The sequence below is a fragment of the Psittacula echo genome (genome assembly GCF_963264785.1).
Source record: "Psittacula echo genome assembly, chromosome: 3".
NCBI lineage: Eukaryota > Metazoa > Chordata > Aves > Psittaciformes > Psittacidae > Psittacula > Psittacula echo.
Window position 1 is genome coordinate 98293894 of NC_137736.1, and position 22864 is coordinate 98316757.

General features: G+C 41.1%; 1 protein-coding gene across 1 annotated transcript in view; it reads right to left on the bottom strand.

Annotated features, from left to right (window-relative positions):
- Positions 1 to 322: 322 nt before the first annotated feature.
- Positions 323 to 22864, bottom strand: part of HTR2A (5-hydroxytryptamine receptor 2A) — a 28269-nt gene continuing 5727 nt past the window's right edge. Inside the window, exon 3 of the mRNA XM_080612754.1 lies at positions 323 to 1750. Coding sequence (XP_080468880.1) covers positions 951 to 1750 — 800 coding nt within the window. The 3' untranslated portion in view covers positions 323 to 950. The remainder of the gene's footprint in view (positions 1751 to 22864) is intronic.

Below are 22864 nucleotides of genomic sequence, written 5' to 3' on the forward strand. Positions count from 1 at the left end.
ATCAAACACAGGCATGGATTTGCAGTCATAGAATAGTTAGGATTGGAAAGGATCTGAAGATCATCTAGTTCTAACCCCCTGCCTGGAATTATTTAGCAGTGTTGCCCCTGATTTTCCACTCTTCTCTCACTTCATTTCCCTGTCAACACCAGTGGGAGGGAACACGAAATCAAGCCAAATAATGACTTTTGTAAAAAATAGTTTCAAGTTGTAAACTGAACAGATGAAACTTTTTGAATGGAAATAAAGTACAAGATATGAAATAAAGATCATTAATGGTGGTAGAAGCAAAGGATCATTCAAGTATAATTTACCTCTGAACTGTAGAACAAATGGCAGAAATGCCAGTGACATTTCAGAATGGCCACTCAGAAGAGAAAAATGGCCATAAAAACACTGTTACCAAAATGTCCATATCATTAATCTATACAAGTTTTAATAGATTTTTTTCTTTAATACTTTAAAATTTATTTTAAATATATATTAGCAAATTAACTATCATTTTATTTAAAATTCTGTAAAGTGCTCATTCAGTTAATGATAACAAAGTTCCATTGTAGCAACACAAACTAGCTGGAGCCTACTCTGCAAGAACATCAAAGGACAGCTTAGCTTTCATTTGCAAAAAGAAAAGCATAGGTTTTCTTCACAGCCCATGTTATAATACAAGAAATTGCATTTTTTTTCTTTAAGAAATATATACTTTAGAATATTAAAAAAATAAGTTTAATAAAGCCTGTGCTTAAAACAGCCACAGTACTGTGTGGAAAGAAATTGCACATCTGATACCATTTCAACCCTGCTTTTCATCCACAGGATAATGTGAGGAGTATGTGATGTTCTTGGTGGGTCTCTTGAACAGGACTGATTTTCCTAAGCTATTAGATCTTCTCACAGCCAGATGAAGCTCCCAGAGTGTGCATGGTGGTTGTCATGGCAGCCGCCGACAGTCACACACCGCTAACCTTTTCGTTTGCTGGGCTGATACTTCCCTTGGAGGTACTATCCAAATGATGTATTCCTATCGTGACCATCGAATAGTCCTTAGCCATCATTTTTGCCTCGTTTTTCAAACTCTTCATTTGTGCTAGCTGGAGCTGGCTGGAATTATATGCAAGCGCTGGGATAGTGTTCACTAAAATCAGCTGGAAGGGTTTCTTCTCCTCCTTGTAGCGACACTGAATGTAACGAGAGAAAGCTGAGCGGTAGGTTTTATTGAACAATGTATATACAAGTGGGTTGACAGCCGAAGAAAGGTAGCCAATCCAAACAAATACATTAAGTAGTTCTCCAATGACTTTTTGATTGCATGACTCTTTGCAAATTACAGCCATCACATTGGTGATGAAAAATGGGCACCACATCACAACAAACAGAAAGAAGACAATGCCAAGAACCTTGGAAGCCTTCTGCTCGTTGCTGATGGATTGCATGGTTCTTCTTCCAGAAGTTCCCACATCTCTGTTCAAAGAGCGCTGAAAGAGTTTCTCTGAGGACAGAGAACTCTGAGGGAGGAAGCTAAATGAAGCAAATTTGGTCTTTGGGCCAATGTCATTCACGCATAGCGTGGCTTCCTTCTGCAGCAACTTGATAGTTAAAAAGTAGGTGACCACCATGATCGTTAGAGGAATAAAGAATGCCACAAAAGAGCCTATTAGGACAAAATTCTCATCTGCAAGTAGGCAGCTGTCTTTCTTAAACACTTTGGAATCATCTTGTAGTCCGAAGACAGGTACAGGCATGGAGATACCTGAAGGTGGATTAGAGAAAGAGAAGTTTAAACACAATAATAAAAAAATACCATTTCCAATCACCAGGAGAAAATAAACAAAGCACTTTTACCTATACACAGATCATTTCTCAAAGAATAAATACTTATAGGACACAAATGAACACTAATAGATAGAGACAATTGATAGACATCCCAAAGCAAACTGAACTTATACAGTGGAAGGAAAAATACAGCATCTCATGTTTCATCATCAGCACAATGCTAGTCCTGTTCTTGGGAAGTTGTGCTGGAGCTACACTAAGAAAAGATACCTTGTGTAACATTGGTCTTGCAGATGCTGAATTTCAGGTCTGCCAGCCTCTGGCATTTGTGCTACCACCACCTTTACAGGGTCCCTGAGAAAGGCAGGGGGAGAGCAGCGCTGGAGTTACACGGGATTTTGCATTTGCTCTAATCTAAAGTCCCTCTCTCCTTCAAAGAAACCTTAGCCAGGGATACAACACATCCGCTTTCATCCTGCTGCTCCATGACACCTGGTAGCAACAAAAGCATAACTCCTTATATTCCTGGATTTTGTCCACCCTGTAATGATATCCAGACTTGCTCCCTGGTTCCTGCCACATTAACAAAGGCTTTTATCAATTTTGATCAAGATGATACCATGTCTTTCTTTGTGGGGTGGTTTAAGAGTGGTCTTGGGGTGTTTGTTATAAGAGGATTAAATGTGTTCTGGGCACTGCTTTCTGACGAGTCTGTGAAATACTGATTTTAGGAAGGAAGATAAATTTTTGTCCTAGGTCTGACATTAATCTTTCACTAGGTCTTTTTCTTTTCTCCCTGTGATCTCATTACAGTCTACAGTCTAAATGCTAAAAAACCCTTTCCATGGCAATGGTCAGATGAACAATGGGGACAAATTAAGCACTGAAGGACACCAATATGAGGCAGCCTGAGATGTGGTTCACCCTGAGGGAATGCAAAGGTCATTTCACATCCCCAAAGGCAACAGCAGGCGTGCAAACTTTGTCTTCCTCTGGAGCATGTGCTGCATCCTTGCCCTGTCATGAGCAACAAGGCCAGGTGATGAAGTTCATTCTCCTTGGACTGCTCTGACTGACTCAAGCCCACTCAGCCATTTCCTCCGGGACTTCTGCAAATGCTGCTAGTGTCTGAGCAAAATCAAACAGCTGCTGTTTCTTTGGTTGTTGGTTTTGGGTTTTTTCAATATTTGTTTCCTCCCCTCCCCCCCGATGGATGCTGTCTCTCCAAGAGAGGTAATGTTTACACAGCGAAAAGGATGACGTGAAGACAGTAGAATTGAAATTGTGAAGCAGGGAAGTGATAATGCAGCCCTGTTGGGATAAAAGCAGTTAGCAGTCTGACTCCTGTGTAAAACTAGCATAACTCGGGAGCTTCAGCTCTCTTTACATCTTTGAACAGAAATCCCAGATGCTGTATTTGGCTTCTGAGGGGAAAAAAAAAAAAAAGAGGGAAGAATTTGTTATGATGTGAGGATGATGCTGTGCCCTACCTTGTCTGTTGTGTACCCAAGAATATCCTTACTGGTTCACAGATGAGTCCTGAAACTTATGCTCTCAACAACAACATTTCAGTGGTACCTCCCTCTATCTCCTTTCTTTTCCATTCTTCCCACTCTTATTCTTAGGCAGGGAGCCCTCTAAAATTACAGGTTATGTTTTCATTTCACACATTTTAGTGCCCAGCGTAACAGCTCCAGTCCTAGAGGGAGGCTATGGAGTCCGGGCACAGTACAAAACAATAACAGTAATAATAATATTAAAATATTATTCTCTTCAAATATTCCTTCCTTTTGGTGCTTCTGGAGCTTCTACAAAGCTCTTTATTTTTCTAACACCACTGCCCTTTATTTTCCTAACAACACTGTAGCTTATTTTATCTGCACGGCTTTGAACTGAGTCATGGCAATGCCTTGGACCAGTTTACAGAAGTGCTGCTCTTATCTGCCCAGGGCAGAAGCTGTGGTATTGCCCTTTCTGTTTCTGCTGCACAAGCCCTAAATGCTTGAACTTGTCTATGGGAAGCCAGTATGTGAGATACGGACTCATGCTGTGCGTAGGTTGGGCTCATGGAAACTTTCAGTGACTTCAGGAAAGCTGCTGCCTAAAAAGGCTCGAGTCAGTCTAACTGATGGCACAGAGAGAGAGGTCACCTGCCAGAGCCACATTGCCTAGCCACAGCTGAGCAATCTGGGGTGCAAAACACCTCCAGGGAAATGGGGAATGCTTTGAAGTTCCTTTCCTTTCTTTTTTGGATGAGCTGAATGATACTGAAGGCACCCAACACCTCCCAGCATTACACTTCAGCTGCCTGAAGGCACAGCACTACTCAGAGCAATACCACAAGTTTCCCATCTGGTTCTGCCCTGTACTGATAACAGCAGGGCTGTTTTTTCTTTTAATTCAAAGACCTAGCGTGAGCTGCAGAGATAAAATAAACAATGGTAGGGATAGAGCAAAAAGATGCCTTTCATTACTACAGACCTTATGGTTCAGCCACATCAGGAGGCATGGGAGGAGAGGCAGCAGCATTAGAAAGAGGAATATTTTTGTTTAATTGCAAACCTTTTCAAGTAAAAGGCAAAAGTCACCTGAAATACAAAGGGCAGCAGTTCCCCACCTGCTTTGTTTTGTTGTTAGCAGCTTCTGGAGCCTGGCATCTAAATCCAGATTGCTGGCTTTAAAAAAATGGAAATGAACTTCAGCTTGTAGCTGGAGTTTCCATGTTTCTTTGTCATTCCTTTACCAAGGGCAAAAGTGCCATTCACAGCAGAGCTATGGCAGGCAGTGCTAGTTGTGTGAGTTTTTCTGAATGACCATTCAATTCATCTTTCCCCTGCAGCCATGGGTAACTTGCCTGTATACAGTTTGAAAATACCAGAGGTACCAGGTTTGGTAGCAGACAACATTGACAGCTGTAATGTGCTTTTTGTGTACACCCCAGTTCAGCTGATGTAGAGGATCTCACAGATGATACTACAGGGACTAAACTTATTGCTCCCCTCCCTGAAGGAACAGAGTTTGTGCCTCTTCAACAGGTAGGTACCTTCAAAAGGTAGCTTTTGGCTTCCGTAGCTTGGGATAGTAAATCCCTGAGAGGACACAAGGACCAAAGGCAGTCATGTTTAAACTGTAAATAAAGGAGCTTCCATGTGCAACCCATGTCCATTGTTTTGATGGGATTTTTAGGAAGCATCATGCATTACCAAGAATGTCACTCACACATCACTCAGGTTTGGTCAAGATCAAGCTTGTACTATAGACATATAACAAAAAGTTATGCTCTACACTGTATTAGCATTACTGCAGCTGACTGAATTCATTCTTTAAAGACTGAAGCTGACTGATTTCTCCTTGATGATTCAGATGCATGATTTCTTGCTGTTTTTATTGTCTCTGCTTTCCAGCTCTCTGCTCTTGGTGACTGTGGACATTTAAGAAGGCACAAGGCTGTGCCTGTGTATTCACACATCAAGAGCTTCACAAGAAAGGATCACACAGAGCTACCAGCTAGGGATGAGCAAGTATTTGGGAAATGAACTGCATGCAAACAGTAGATCGGGAGGAAACAACCCAGCAGGGCTGTCACAGAAGAGCTATTCTGCACCCTGGTCAGTCTGGAAAAAGTCTTGATATCCCCTGAGTGCTTTTTTATGGTTTATCTTACTCTGCTTCCAAATCAAACTAAGCTGAGGCATGAGGAAGCACTCAGCACAGAATGGGAGCATTCATTCAAGCACTGGAGGTACATTAGGCACTGTGTTTCCGTAGACATTCCCACTCATATCAGAACATTTTATCTTGTGGACAAACCCTAAATATTATGTTCCTCTGGCAGAAGGTGGTTTATTTATATAGCTTGATTTATAGACAGGTGGCTGTTTCAAACTCTATGGACTTTAATAAACCACAAAACAGAACCCAAACAATAAAGATGAGTTATAAATCCTGCATTAAACCTTAAGCATTTGAGCACAACTTGAGAATGACAACAGGCTCTTGAAAACACCAAAGGTTAAGAAGTAAAGCGATAGCATCCTTCTTGTTCTCTCAAAAAGCCTGGTAAAACTGATAAAGTTTGATTTAGTGGTACACATTGCTGGCTTGCAAATCTTCAGACATATACAGCAGTCATAAAACCACTTTAACTGGACAGGTGAACTGGTTTTGCTGCTGCCTTATGCTGCTGAGATTATCAATACGTCAAAGCCAGAATTTACAATATGCCATGCATACTGGCACACTTGGGCTATGCAGGATGAAAAGGAGGAGGAGGGAGTGAACTGATAAAGTCAAGGTTCCTTCTGTGAAGTGTCCTTCAAGCAGAGACTGTCAGTCAAAAGCTTTCACCTCACATATATCCATTTCAATCGATTTGCATACAAATGAGCATTACTGTATACCTTAATAAAAGTCCAAGGGATAGAAAATACCTTTTAGAAATTACAGTTTACCAACAAAATTCACTTCACCTTCACCTGAAAAAGAAGAAAACTTCCCCAGCTCAAGTTTTAGAAGCCAGATTGGTTTAGACATAGTCATGTTATAGGCCAGACCATGGGCCACTGCACAGAGATGTGCTGTGGCACTGGGCATGTCCGAGAGGATTGCTGCTTGGAGAAGGACAGCCTCTCCTTCAATGTGGCAATATTCTCTTATTTCTTTAGAAAAGCCCATGCCTGGTATCTGGTGCCTTTCTGTATTCAGACAATGTTCTCCTTTGGTATATCTACACATTCAAACAACAGCCATTCACATATACTAATATGATACATCCTAAGGCATGCATATACAATGCATAATCTCTGTATCATGTTGTATAAAAATTTCCGTTTGGGGGTTAAACATGGACATCACATTATTTTCAATATTTTGGACTGAAATAATCACACAAAATAGTATTTATTCCTTTGGGGTACCATGATGCCCTGTGTGGATGTTTGCTTGCTCTAGGAACACAAACCACACAAAGCCACTTGTGGGGGAACCATGGACCATGTCCTCCTCTGGGTATCAAGGATGCAGATGTGTCTGGCCATTATATCAGAAGCTGGAGTTTAGTGACAACTACTTATGTGCTTTCACTTAATCTGCAGAATACCCATTCAGTCTGACTCCATGTCTCTGCTTGGCATGTGGCATTCACCATTATGGGAGTCACCATTTTCCCAGACCTCCAAGCACTTAGCTGATTTCTGCATGCACCTGAAAATGTTATTTCCCAACTGACCCGTTCCCAGTCATGACAAATATTCCATTGTTACAATTTTGTTGCTGCACAAATAGTGCCAGCCACATTGCGAATAGCAAGGTTAAGCAGTTTGCAGATGGGTAGAAGTGCAGAAGCAGAAATTTCCACCTGGGGAGAGGGGATGTTGAAAAGCTCTGGATGGATCAGAGGTTTTCAACATCCCCTCTGATCCATCAATCACCACCTGAGGCTGCATCTGGTTCACATGACTGTTGAAAAACTTCTGCCTTTCATAGTCAGCATGGCAGTGTCCCCAAAGTCCTGGTCTAGAATTTCTCTTCATATGTGAGACAAGCACAAACCTCTTCCCTAGATGTAGGTACAGAAGTTGTTAGTGGAGCCAGGAATGGGTCAGGAGCTTATTCTCATGAATCCCCAAATAACATCTGCTTTCAGATGGATTTCCTAGAAAGCTAAGTGAGTCACAGTGCTGCTGGAGCATTGTCTCCTTTCTGCATCCCAAGAGGCCATCTTCACAGGACTGGAGTCAGAGCGGGTCCAGCTATTTTCCTTTTTACTACCTATATGCCAAATTCAGATTTTTATTTGAGGGCACACAAAGAGCTGGTTTTATGGATCTTTCCCTTGGAACACTTCATTTGGTTACATGTGTTCTATTTAATGCAAGCAACTTTATATTTAAATTCACATAGGGATTGAGAGGTAATACTTGGATTATTCTATAAATTTTGAAATGGCTTTGCTCTTGACAGCTCAGAAAACCTCTAAGGAAACATATAATTCAATTCTTCTTATGTGAGAAAGTTATTGTAAAGGATCATTTATAATAGTATAATTCTATAAATCATCTTTTTCACTTTAGAAAAACAAAATCAGAAGAGTCTGTCTTACTGATAAGTTTCTCACTTATGTCATAAGTCCCAAAGCCTGTTTCTTACAAGAACGGAGATGTGTCTTTCCAAATTAATTTGCAGGACTGTGATAATAAATTAAATAGAAATAGAATTAGAGGAACATTACAGGAAGGACAGTGCAAGAAATGAAGGACAGGTGCCTCTTTTTGACCCAACTAATTAGAAACCCAGGGCTCCAGAGTGGGCTGAGAGAGGAAACTGCTGATGGAGTCACTTACTGCTTTGGTATAATCCTGTTCACTTACAAAATGTGCATGCAGTCCTATTTCCTCAAGGCAGTAAGAATCCAGCAGCAGGAAGCAGTTTCTTTGCTCTTGGCTTTAAGTGCTATTCCTGCCTATACACACCTCAAATCCCCTTTCTTAGCTGTGCTGCAGGGCTGTTTACAGCAGTTCTTTGCCCTTCATGTCTTGTCCTTCTTGTTTCCTTGTTCAATTTTCCAATCATTCTGAGTATTTGAGGAAGACACAACCTTTTGCATAGCAATTTCCAGTAGAACCTCTCCACCAACACAGTCTTTGCTTTTCAGCTAGTGGCATTATCTTTGGTTTGGGCAAAGGCTTCTGCCAAGGTTCTCAGTGGCTTCTCACAGCTATCTCAAATTGTTATCCCTCTGTGTAGCATGACTACCCACTAAAGGGACTAACAGAACCATATAGATGTCTACACTTATCAAATAGCTAGGAAAAAAAGAAAGAAAGATTTATAAACGTCCTGAAGAAATTTACTTTGAAAAATGATTTAGGGACTGGGGATTTCAGATTATGCCATTCATATAGGCAGCAAGCCAAAACAGAGGATATTGCTATTGCACGCAATCCCTCTTAGTGCCAGCACAGGTTTGCACAGGCTGCTTTCACCTTCTGCTGACTGCAGTAGGCAGAGGGGAGGCCTCCAAGGGGGTAAGAAATGGATAGACAAATATGTGCTGCCAGGTCTGGTCTTTCATAAGCAGGGAAGAAGTCACACTTCCCAAAGCTAGTCTTGGTATCTCATTTGAATATTCATAGAATCATAGAATAGTTAGGGTTGGAAAGGACCTTTAGATCATCTAGTTCCAACCCCCCTGCCATGGGCAGGGACACCCCACACTAAACCATGCCACACAAGGCCTCATCCAACCTGGACTTGACCACCACCAAGGATGGAGCATTCACAGCTTCCCTGGGCAACCCATTCCAGTGCCTCACCACCCTTGCAGTAAAGAATTTCTTCCTTATATCCAATCTAAACTTCCCCTATTTAAGTTTTAACCTGTTACCCCTTGCCCTGTCACTACAGTCCCTAATGAAGAGTCTCTCCCCAGCATCCTTGCAGGCCCCCTTCAGATACTGGAAGGCTGCTATGAGGTCTCCACGCAGCCTTCTCTTCTCCAGGCTGAACAGCCCCAACTTTCTCAGCCTGTCTTCATACGGGGGGTGCTCCAGTCCCCTGATCATCCTTGTGGCCCTCCTCTGGACTTGTTGCAACACTTCCATGTCCTTTTTATGTTGAGGACACCAGAACTGCACACAGTACTCCAAGTGAGGTCTCACGAGAGCAGAGTAGAGGGGCAGGATCACCTCCTTTGACCTGCTGGTCACGCTCCTCTTGATGCAGCCCAGGATACGGTTGGCTATTAAATATTTTTTAGTTATTTCCTAATGTGCTTGTAGTTATTCCCAGGTAATGACCTCCTTGCCCCTTGACTGCATGTGGCGTCATTTTGACTGCAGCTCTACAGTGCTTCTGTCTTTGTGGAGTAAAAGTCTTTCTGCTTGGAGTTAGCATACTGGTGACTTGCTGTACAGGATCACCACAAATAAAACCTTCACCTCTAGGGCCAGCAAGTAGAAAGAGTATGTTCTTGATCAGTGGAAACCTCAGAAATTTGAAAGACTTCATCAATTTATACAGAAATTTTCTTTCATGTGGCACATATTTGTGTTCCATCTGCTTGTTTACTGTAGCATTTATATCTACTGAGGCACAGAACTTTTCTTAATGAAGAGATACCAAACTGCACAGTAAATAACTTTTTGTACAATATAGCTAAAGAACAAAATAATGTGTATCACATGCCAGATTCTTCTACAGGACTTACATCGATGCAGTGATCTCCCTTTTACTGTACTTGGTTAGACCTCATGGTCTGATTCTGAATATTTTACTGATGTTAAGCCTGGAGAAAGATGTCAAAAGATTCCAGCGCTAGACTCAATATGTCAACCTTTACACAGAATGTAAATCTCTTCACCTTGTGTAGATTACTGTGCCAACAGAAGTCATTATAAACACATCTAGAAGGAGGAAGAGGGAGGCAAGAAGGTATCTGTGTTTACTTTTGCAGCAGAAGGCCAGTCAGAGGTGTTTAGCTCCAAGATATCCAGGAGGTTAAAAGCTAATAATAGGGAGAGACTAAAATTCTTTTCCTCTTTACTAGTCCAGAGGAATCCACTCAACCTGACCTCCAGGAAAGAGCATGCCATTGTGCCATGTACAGCGAACTTGTCCACCTGAGAAAGCACCATCGTGTTCCCCATGTGAAAGTTTAGTCCATCCTTAGAGATGGGACAAAGAAATGTTTATGGGAGTGATTTAGCAGTGTTTTGTCACCACATTGTCATGTCACATTTGAAACGAAATTGCTCCTCCTTTGTCTAGCTCAGTCCCATGGTTTCCAGATGATGCTGAGAGCACATGGACAGCTAGCATCAGAATAGCAATGCTGAAGGAGCACATAGGGAAGGCAAACCCCACTCCATACCAGTATCACAGTATCACTGTATGTTAGAGATTGGAAGGGACCTCAAAAGATCATCTAGTCCAATCCCCCTGCCAGAGCAGGAATACCTAGATAAGGTCACACAGGAATGTGTCCAGGCAGGTTTTGAATGTCTCCAGAGAAGGGGACTCCACAACCCCCCTGGGCAGCCTGTTCCAGTGTTCCGTCACTCTCACTGAGAAGAAGTTTCTTCTCAAGTTTAAGTGGAACCTCTTGTGTTCCAGTTTGTACCCATCACCCCTTGTCCTATCATTGTCTGCCAGTGATCTGTATTGATGTCATAACTGTCTTCTGCTGGGATCTGGGCTAGATTAGATTTGCATCTGGCAAGAGGTTTCTCCTTCTCAGTAGTCCTCCCTCAGGCCAGCTATTCCTGTGACATTCTCGTGGGGAAATGCCCAGAGCAGAGAAGGTCAGGGAGACCTGCCTGCAACCTGAGGTGCATTTTCAAATCTGAGAGTATGAAATATGACAAGGAGTGGAACGTACAGGTGCCTTCTACGTACCAATTTATTTTCAGCCTGATCTTTGGTGAGATTGAGAGTTATCACTGTCCCCGAGTCTGGAAAGGGTAGAGAGTAAGGCAGTGTCTGGCTAAACATGAACAGGAGGCCAAGGAAGCAGCTTGGCTGGGGGATGCTGGCTGAGCAGAGCCGACATCCAAGGTAGCCAGACAGCCGCTACAATCCTGCCATACACCGGGAGTCAGGAGGGATCTGGGCTTAATGTTCTCCTTCAGGGGATGTAAGCTGTGATGGCAGCTGTGTAACCACTTTATCCATGGTGATTACAAGTGATTAGAAGTGACAGACCTTATGATAAAGAGCTGAATATTTAGTTTGAAAAATTGCAGGAGGTGCCCAAGGTCTCCAGCCTAGCTCTGTGCAGAGAGATGAGGTGCTACTCATTCACATTTAAAGCTCACGGATGGACAAACCTGCTGCTTCTGTGGCTCAGCAAATTGCAGAAAAGCAGGTGAAACACCCTTTTTCCTTTCTGTGTTCTCAGTTAATGTTTAGATTGCATTGCTGGTTTTAAGTTCCCTGTAGCAATGGTTTAATTTCTACTCGAAAGGAGTTACAAATTTACGGTTGTCACTGGCTTAGGTAAATACGTTACTTTAAAAAAGAAAAGACCCTCTAAGAGGGATCAACTCAAGCCACTCGTGATATTCCTCCTGTTTAGCACAAAGGATCTTTTTCTATTCCATGTCAGTGGCTTCACAGTGTTCACTGTTAAGGCCCCTAGGAGTGTAGATTTGGGGATAATTGCACTTTGAGAAAGAAAGAAAGAAAGAAGGACCACACAGTTGTAACAGGATCTTCCCAAATCACATGTCATCAGTCTGCCTTTTTAGCTCCTGAAGGCTCCTCAGGGCTAACTTATTATGTGCTGTACATGCCTCATACACAGCAATGCTTAAAAAAAAAAAAAAAAAAAAAAAAAAAGAAAGAAGAAAATAGTAGTAATAAGCTAGAAATTATGGAAAGATCTTAGATATTCCATTATCATATGCAACTAATGTGATGGCTCCTGGAGCAATCTAAGTCACAAGATCCTCTGCTGTCCCAGTTTTTATACTTCTGGGCTTTTAATTATTGCTTGGTGTGATTTGTTGAATGCTGATAATTTACTTAACTCTGCCTTAATCCTCCACTAAACTGAACAGTGATTTCTGTTTGTATTTCTCTGAGATTGCTCCAGCAGTGCTGCTTGACTTCATTGTGTAGTTTGAAAGGAGACTGAATGTAACCATCAGATAAGTTGTTTAATTATTATTATGTTTTAGTGACAATTCTGCACTGAGTCTGCAGGGCACAGACAACCAAAACTGTAATTCTTCCAGATTTTCTAGACCTCAGACCAGGTCCCACTTTAATCCAGACCTTCGTCTTTTCTCTCCATGCCTCCTTTTGTGCTTGCTTGCAGAGGCTGCTGATAAAGCAAATGATCAGCTTCTTACTAGTTACACAAGGAAAATGCACAAATGGCTAGAGAGTTACTGGGGTAGATGTTCTGATACAATGGATAATTTGGAAGGAAAACCAGGTGAGAAGGAGGTTAGAGACCTGCTTTGGTCTGAACATCATTATTCAGGATCCTGTGCTTTATGCTTCCCTGACCACCCAGTGGGTAATGCCTTTCACCCTAACTGAACTGCTCTTCAGTTAAATCAGTGCCCTGGTCACATTTAGAGGATGACAGGGTTGAAGAAGAGGTGAAAAAGTGTCTAGGTAGGTGCTATAGCATAATCCTTAGGCTTTTCTTTCTGCTAAATGTCACAAGCCACCTTGAAAATGAAAAATAAACACATGAACTGCCCTAGCAACAAGAAACAGCTACTCTGAATGCTGAGGGTACCTCCTGCAGTGGTATGCAAGGCAGCGCTGGTTTTAGCCTGGGAACATTTGACCTAAAACTTTTGGGCATTTTTATGCTTATAAAGAAAAAGTTATGCTGCTCACTCAGTGCACCTGAGACACAGTATCTCAGGATACTCACAGTTCAGCTCAGACTATGATCCCAGCAATAGTGGTCAACTTTAGATTTCAAAACTCAGACCAAATATGAAATCATAGCAAAAGTTATATTCTACCAGAAGGAAACAGGTCTACCCAGTAGTTGTGATTTACTTGCATCATAAACACAGGGCTGAATACCATGAAATAAACAGCTCCAGTTTTGATCAGCCAGAAAAGAGAGCCCTTATCACGATGCCTCAGCCTGCTTTCAGGATGTCATAGGAGTTTGACAGTCTGTTTTCCATCAGTGAGTCTGGAGGACATCATAGCAAAAATTAGCTGACAGGTATTTCTAAATTTGTTGTGGGTAATTAGGAACTACCTACCCCAGACTTATTAGCAGGGTTTCTGCTTAGAAATGATGCCAATGGCATGGGCCAGGAAATGCACTGGAAATGTTAATTGCAGCCTAAGTGTGATAGTTTGTAATGATCCTGCTAATTCTGCTAAGGTTTTAATTTAAAAGCAGAATTCTGTGATGTGGTTTTTTTCTTAACATTGTAAAATGCAAAATCTGGCTTCAATAAAATTTAGTTCTTTAAAATACATAAAAGAAACTGTAAAATTGCTCTGCAAAATTTTAAAAAGAATGAAAATGTCTTTTTTTTTGACATTTTCTTTTATGTAATACAGTGCTACTTTATCAACACTTTTTTGATTTAGGAGGTGATTAAATGCAATTACAGTGTACAAATGAGAGAGTTTCTAAATCCCAACATGATTCCTTGTTCACTTAATTTCTGCTCATTTATACTGCATATGGCTTTTGCTATGCAGAAATCCCAGTTCCTCTGATTAGAGATGCTCAAATAATTTCTTGGTCAATATAAGATCCCCTTTTGAGCATGTACTATTGTAGAGACCTATTGGGAAAAGGTCAGAGCAAGCCTGTGAACGTGTCCTTCCTGCATTTTGCAACACTTCATATGGCACTTTCTGCAGAAAAGGGCATCCTGTGGTAGGATTGAGAGTCATCCTTTCCCCTCTGGACAGGGAATCCATTCTGCATCCTTGTATGTATTGCATGCTGTGCTGGGTACATGACTGGCTTAAAATACAGCATTTCAGGGAAGGAGAAATAACTTCTAATAGGCACTGTACTATTACCGCCTTTTTTCTTGAAACATTCCATTTACTCTGATGTATCTTACAAAGAGAGACTGACTGATCATGAACAGTTACTTATTCATTCAAAGAATCCTGCTAATAGGACCAGCCTGGTCCAATTGCACCTAATGCTTTTTTGCCGTTAGATTCAGGAGGAATATGGTCTTCAAAGCAAGGTTAAAACCAAAAAAAGAGTACAATGAACAAATTCTATCATCAGCACCTTGACTAACCAAGGTCTTTCCACATAGCTCCACTACTAAAAATACAGATTTATTGTTTAAAACTTACCCTCAAAAATAAAACCAAAGCAGAAAGAAAAGCCACACATTAATGTTGTGACCACTCATTTTGGTTTTTACCCATAAAACAGAATGTTTCTTGCAAAAGAGGTGCTCGCAGAATGGGTGTGCCTTTTTAATTGGCGAAACCTTCATCTCCTTCTGATAATCAGGTAATTACACAAAGGAAATGGTAAATGTATACACAATTATTATTCTTCATTTGACAATACATACATACTGTTATAATGTATTGTTCCCCATCCAGAGGTATGCCATGTTGCTCAATGTCTCTGGTTTGGAAATCTGGCCTCATGGAATTTTTTAATGTTGTTTCTTTATGTCCATGCTTCCAGATTTGGAGAATTTATAGAGCAGTTCAATAATTACTATTCCTTTAAGCATTTTTTTGTAAAGGGGAGTGTAAAGTTAATAACACCTCTTTGTCAGGTAATGAAAACAACATGCAAGTTCAAAATGCAAGCTGTTTTAACCTTCACAGTTATGAGAAGGAGGTATGTGTGGTAAGCTGTTGGTCTGGTGGATGACAATGTGTTCACTCTTCTGGGAAGAACAGATCAGCCAGAGGATTCTGTTACATGGGAAATACAGGAATAATTTGCAGCAGTGAGGAAAGTAAATATAATATTTATATCCCTTTCTTGGAACCATCTTAAGTAATCTTTCATAACCAAAATACATGTGCTAGCCAACTTAAAAATGTGCGTCACAGCACTGAATGTTAACTTCCCTTGGACAACCTATGCATTAATTGCTTCTTTAGTCATTAGTTGTTGCTGCTGGCGGTGGTGTTAGTATGGCGATGAACTTCGTACTGGCATAATTGTTGACTATTGAGCCTCATACGTTGTGTCTCTGTACAATAAAACAATGAAGATCCTGCATCTGTGAGATGGGGAGGAAGCTCTCATACTTTTATGAAGTTGTTGTTCCATGGCCTTTTGTTATAGCTAGTGAAAATTTCTCTATATGTTGTGTCACAGTTTTTGACAACACAGTTATGGCATTTTATTTTTATGGTGGTATCAACATCCACAAATGGAAAAGGTCCCAGGGGATTGCCCAAACACAAAACCTACAATGCTTGCCCTTGAAATCCCCCAGCTGGAAAGAGCAAACAGTTCGTTCACTCTCTGGGAGGTGATTTCATAAGTATGATACAAAAAAAAAGGAAATGTTAACTAAGAAAATTATTATAAATACCACTAAGAATGCAAAGCCAAGTTTTTAAAACAAGAAATTGAAGTGAAGCAAATGACTACATGGTAATGTGAGTAGTGTTGCAGATATTTCAAGTTTAGCTCCAGCACTTCCAAATTTAGGTGCTCAACTTTGAATCTATATTGTTGGAGTACAGTGCTGTGTGTAATTAATTGCAATTTTATGTATTTTGGCAGTATATTCTATGTTATAACAAGTGGTCTTTTCCTATGCCAAGCCATACCTAAATTAGACTTGAATGAACTAGCAAATTATACTTATGCCTTCTCAAAGAAATGTAGGATGAGATGGATCCAGAGCAGGGATTCCCAACCTGCTGCCCCTTGGCTATTTGTGCCTTTTGAAAACAGTAAAGGGACTTCCAAATGAAAGCTGGCCTTGGCAGTAGGAGGAGTGAGCTGAAGGAGGCCAGAGCTGTCAATAAATCACAATCCAGAGACAACGGCAGTTGAACTCTAGCAGTCCCAACTGCTTCCCTGGCCCTTTGTGCTCTGCAGGACAAGAAGAGGTCATGCAGAGAAATTGCAGGCTGCCTGTGAGCCTCTGTTTCACCATAAAGCTTCGCACTGCCAAATTATCAAGGGCTCAGTTGCAGTGAGCTTGTTTTGTACACCTGGAGGTAGCTTTTCACATCCTGCACTCTGAAGAATGTTGCTTCACGTGCTGCAGTATTTCTGAATTTCTGAAGCCTCAAAAGCAATAGCAGCATTTTAAAGAGTTATGTGGTGGGAGGTATTTCACCAGCTTCATCCAGCTCCACCTGGACTTCTTTTCTGCATGAAAAATACTGAATAAACCTAAGTTAGTGACTGGGGAGAGCAGAGACTGCCTGAAGGCAGTGAACAGATGTGTAGGCTGAGTGAGAAATGATAACAGAAGAGAAAACTCAGCTAAGAGGATTTGGGCTTCATCAAGCTTCACATTACTTAGACCATTAACAGAGGAATAGAGAAAAATAAGGACTGAGGAACAATAGGTATAGGGGCTTAACATTCATAATATTTTTATATGGCACTTTCAAGGATTTTTAAAGGAGAGAATGGTGTATTCTTGGCCACTTGCAGAGCAGGAAGTTTCTCAGGCCGACTTAGCACTCAGAGGTGCTTTACCCTTATTTTTCAGCATAGGTTGAATAAATTTCTATAAATTCCAATGAAAGACTATTCAAAATTCAACTTTATTTTTTCTAGGAAGAGGAAATGGGAAATGCTTAGGCTTTTTACACCTGTTTTCAGTAACGACCTCTGTGCTTTAAAACAAATGGAATAATTTTGAGAGTTTAATGAGCTTTTGACTTCAACAGCTACAAATAATCTAATTATCCAGCCACTCTGGGTACTGGATGATTTAAGAATTAAAGACACGATTAGGATCTGTTACAGCAATTAGAATCCATTTTAAACCAATTGCCTGTGGCATTACATGGTCTGGTGAAAGAAAGGCTGCTGGCTAAATGCTCTTCTTCCAGTGAATGCAAAAACAAATGTTGTAATACAAGGTTTGTTTTTTTTTTTTTTTTAAACTAAGAAAGTCAGTATTTCAGAAATGAAGTAAATAAAATTATCTGTGGGGTTTTTATGCTGTTTTTTAAATACTATATATGACTGTATATGTCAGTGAAGTCAACAGAAAAAAAAAACACTAATTGACTTTTTTTGGATCAAATTCACTGAATAAATTTGTGAATTTAGTGAATAAAAGAAAACTACAAATTCAGTGAATGAAAGTATTATTACTTAGGTAAATTAAGGTAAATGAAAAGTCATAATGAAAGAGACGTGGTAGACTGGGAAACACTAAGACAACTTCTGCATGTCCCATAAATCAGCTAGAAGTATTTGCAGGAGTCAGTGAGCAGGTGGGTAAGGGTAATCCAGCTGATAAAATGTTCCTGGATTTCCAGAAAGCTCTGACAACACTGTTTTATAAGAAATTAAGCTCAATAGCAGAAGAGGAAAGATCCTCTTGAAGTAAAAGAAAGGGGTGAAAGACAGAAAACAAAGGGTAAGATTAAACAGTTTGTTTCTACAGTGGGGGCAGTAGAAGGAAGTGTCCCACAGCCCTCTGTGTTCATTAGTGCTGTTCAGTTCATCCATGACCTGTTTGCATGGACACTAGCACTGAATAAAACGTGCTGGAAACACATGGCTGTTGGCTGTAGAGAATTGCAGAGATCCTCATAAATCTCAGCTAATGGATAGCAAAGTAGCAGATGAAATTGTACAGTGTTTGGGGGGGTAACCCTATTTAGGAATACAAAACTGTTTGGCATTACTCAGGAAAGAGAGGAGTGCTATGAAAATTGTCAGAGGCCTGGAACACCTCTCCTATGAAGAAAGGCTGACAGAATGAGGGTTGTTCAGTCTGGAGAAGAGAAGGCTCTGAGAGAGTTTACTGTGGCCTTTCAATGTATAAAGGGGGCTTATAAGAAAGATGGAGAGGGAATTTTTATCAAGTCCTGTAGTGACAGGACAAGGGAAAATGATCTTAAACTGAAAGAGGGTAGATTTAGGTTGAACAGAAGGAAGAAAGTTTTTTCAATGAGGGTGGTAAGACGTTGACACAGTTCACCCAGAGAAGTTGTGGATGCCCTGTCATTGGAAATGTTCTATATCATGTTGAATGGGGCTTTGAGCAACTTGAGCCAGTGAAAGATTCCTTGCTCATTGCAAGGTCATTGGAACTAGGTGGTCTTTAAAGGTCACTTCCAACCCAAATCATTCTATGATTCCTTGATTTTGGAGTCACTGAGCTGAGCATCCTTGAGCTCAGTGTGCAGGGATGATCTGAAAGACCAGAAGAAGGGTAGGATTTCTTAAAGTGGGAATTTATAACAAAGCAGAAAATATTACCACACCACATGAGTTCATGGTGTGCCCATCTCCTGAATGTTGTGGTCTGGCCACCTGCATATGTAGAAGCGCTAGAAAAGATTCAGAGAAAGGTAAAAGATGACCGGGGCACATGTCCCGGTTTCATCTGGGATAATTTTCTTCTTGGTACCTGGTACAGTGCTGTGTTTTGGATTTAATATGGGAATAATGCTGATTAACACACCATGTTTTAGTTGTTACGAAGTAGTGTTTACTCTGACCAAGGACTTTTCAGTCTCTCATGCTCTGCTAATGAGGAGGGGCACAGGAAGTCGGGAGGGAGCACAGCCAGGACAGCTGACACAAGTGGGCCAAAGGGATATTCCATACTATAGAACATCATGCTCAATATATAAATAGAGGGGGGGAGTTAGAATCATAGAATCAAATAGATTGGAAAAGACCTTTAAGATCATCAAACCAAACTGTTACCTCAGGACTGCCAAGTCCACCACTAAACCATGTCACTAAGTGCCTCATCTACACGGTTTTTGAACACTTCCAGGGACAGTAACTCTACCACTGCCCTGTGCAGCCTGTTCCAATGCCTGAGCACCCTCTCAGTGAAGAATTTTTTCCTAATATCCAAATAATTTCCTAAATTATAAAATAAAATTAAAATAAAATAATATTTATATTTATATATTTTATTTTATATTTTATTTATAATAAAATAATATAAAAATTCAGATAAATTTCCTAATATCCAAACCTCCCCCGTTGCAGTTTGAGTCTGTTTCCTCTTTTCCTGTCGCTTGTTATGTGGGAGAAGAGACCAGCCACCTCCAAGCTCAATCCTCCTTTCAGGTAGTGGCAGAGGGTGGTAAGGTCCCTCCTGAGCCTTCTCTTCTCCAGATCAAACATCCCCAGTTCCCTTAGCCATTCCTCATCACACTTGTGCTCCAGACCCTTCACCAGCTTCGTTGCCCTTCTCTGGATTCTCTCCAGCACCCAAATGTCTTTCTTGCAGCGAGGGGCCCAGAATTGCACACAGGATTCAAGGTGTGGCCTCACCAGTGCCAGTACAAGGGAATGATCACTGCCCTGACTCTGCTGCTCACAATGTTTCTGATACAGGCCAGGATGCTGTTGGCCTTCTTGGCTTCCTGGGCATGCTGCTGGGGCGAGGGCCATGAGGGGCCGATCACTGCTCAGGGATGAGATGGACTTTAGTCAGTGGGTGGTGAACAACTGTATTGTGCATCACTTGGCTTTTTAGTTTGATTTTTATTCCTCTCTTTATTCTTATTTTCTTATCCTTATTCTTATTAACTTTATTTCAAATATTAAATTGCTCTTATCTCAATCAACAGGTTTTACCTTTTCCAGTTCTCCTCCCCATCCCATGGGGATGGGGTAGGGGAGTGGGTGAGCAACTGTGTGGTACTCAGTTGCTATTTGGGATTAAACCATGGCAGCATGGGATACTGCTGCACAGAGCCTAAATAGATTTGGATTCAGCCTGGTAAAACAATCATTGAAGGAGGCTATATAAGAGGATGGACTAAGGACTTTGACAGTGAGGGAGCTATTGAGGGTCTCTGATCAGAAGGTTCCCCCCTCTCCCCCTGGTAAAATGAGCCTCTACATAGGGCAACATAATGTCCTTCATTTCTTTCTCTTGCCTTTTACCCTCCATCTCATACACCATGACAGTTCACAGGGTACCAGCTCAGCTGCAGACTGCAGGAGCAAGGGGAAGCCAAAGGCTATCTAACTGATGCTGGAGGGCAAAACCTTGAGAAACAATTCCCCTCTCCGAATTTGTCAATAAGATGGCAGCCACAATGTGTGCTGCGGAGAGTGTTGTGCCAGATACTGGCTCTGCCTGTGCCAGCTATAGCTATAGGAAAATGCAAAGAGTTAAATAATTTATATCCCTGCCACTCTAAATAGCATTGAGAGCCTGGAGACTGGTAAATGATACACAGAGCACCTCTTAGCTCAGAAAGCATTTCCTATTTGTAAATGTCATAGAAAACACCTCACTCTTCATAAACCATTTCCTGCCTATTCCGAGTTGGATGGTAGGAGATCAGGACAGGGTTGAAGACTGACAGCAAGTTGCATGGGTGATCTGGTGTCTATCAAAGTTCCTTGTAATACTGGCATTTTTCTTTATTTTATTAGTATAGCAATATGCCATGGTGCAAATTCAATTCAGCCTGGCTGTGACTATCTCAGCAGCTTCCTCACAGCTTGCTGTGCGTTTGCTTCCCTATTTGTTCTCTGGAGCACATCACATTTGCTTTCATGCCACAGCTCCCAGGCTGAGAACCAACTCATCTTCCTTCAGCTTGTCTCCCCATCCCCCTTGCTTCCATGGGACTAGCAAACCAGCCCAGCACCACTTCATTCCTGCACACCTCAGTGTGCTTATCTGCATTCATTTATGTCTATTTAACCTGCTCACTGTTTTGATGACAGTTGATGTGTGAATGAGATGGAGTTTACCCTATCAGCCCACCTATTTTCCCGATCCGATGTTCTCTTGCATGTGTCCTTATCCAGCTGCAGTAGAGATGGGCTCTGTCCTCTTAAGTCATGGCACACTTCAATGCTTTTCAATAAAATAAGGAACTGTATTTTTCAGAGTTATATAAATAGGGACCATGTTCCTATCACTTGCCATAGTGATAACAAATAACATCTGTGGTTCATCTGATCACTGTTATAAGAAAATTCTCCAGAGAGCAGAAAAAGTATTTTTACAAAAGGCAAGTTGTTATTAGTTACTACTGCAAAGAATATCCTAACTTCTGAAATTTAATAGCAAGATATCAAAGAACTAAATCCTCCTGCTACAGGACATAATCCATGCTATAACTAATAGGGCTTAAAAAATATTTTTTTCTGGATTCATTTTAATAGTGGGCTAATTCAGATACTCGAGCAGTGAGCCCTTATCTGAGGAAAGATGCTGAGTGGCAGGGACCACCGGTTTGTTCCTCGAATGGTCATTCTGATCATTCTGTGAATTTATTTGTGTTTAAAAAGAACAGTAGTTCAACACACACTAAGCACGGGCACCACACACAAATACAGAAAAGCACAGTCTGTACAAATTAAAGGAATGCTTGCCCTTTTTATGTTATATTGAGAATGCACTGAAAATGCTTGCACTTAGCAGTGTCCAAAATTGGAAAAACTGGACAGAGTTTTCTAGTGGATTGATGAAAATGTGACTGTAGACCTATAAGGTATGATTCATCTAATCTAAATGAAGACATCCATGTCTGAGTTGCTTTAGGCTTCCTTTTTAGTTGAAAGATAGGTATTTTTAGGGTGGAGTTCACATGGCCTGTGCTAGACATCTACACCTGATCAGCTGAATGTACCCCAGGGCCACATGTGATCCTGCTGAACCTCACCAGGTCTTACAGGATGCATAACTGTCCTCTTGTTGTGAGAGAGCTCCCACTATTTCTTGCTGTGCAGCAGAAGATACAGCTATTCTAAGTCATAAAAATCTTAGACTGTTTTTTCTCAGCCTGTGAGCCAGGATCAAGAGGAAGGCCAGGAGACAATTCAGAGATGCACTCAGGCCGAAGTGTTAGGCATCATCTCCTTTCTTTCCCCTTAGAAAAACAGTAATGGATTACAGTTACCACTTGAAATAATGTGTATTAGCCAGGGAAGAAGCTAATTACCTTTCATTGCAGGCAACACTCAGCGAAAGAGTGATTTTTTCCTACTTCTGCATAAGTGAGATGCCAGTGCTGGGGAGAGGGGAGAGAGGGAGAGGGGCAGGAAATTCCTGGTGCCGTGAGACTGCTCTGGACCCAGGGTGTTGTCACCGTGGGAATGAAACAGCGACATTCCTATGCCTAGTTTTGAGCCTCTGGGTTTGCTAGTGCAAAAAAGAGATTTATCCAGTGACTCATCCAGAGCACCTATTTTAGTTTGTAACTCTGAACTGTCCTGCAGAGAAACTCCTCTTATTTACAGTTTACACAGAGTGTCTATTGACTCCTAAACAGGATCTATAAATACCCCATCATACACACCATGAAAGGCAGAAAAGATCTGCCCGTGAGAAACATCTCTAAGCAAATCATGCGAAATTGGGAACAACCGACTTACATAAAACAGTAAAATACTTTTTTAAGTTGAGATAATTTTTTCTTTTTAGATGTTAAGGCGATGATCAGTATGGGAAATAAACACATCTTTACAACT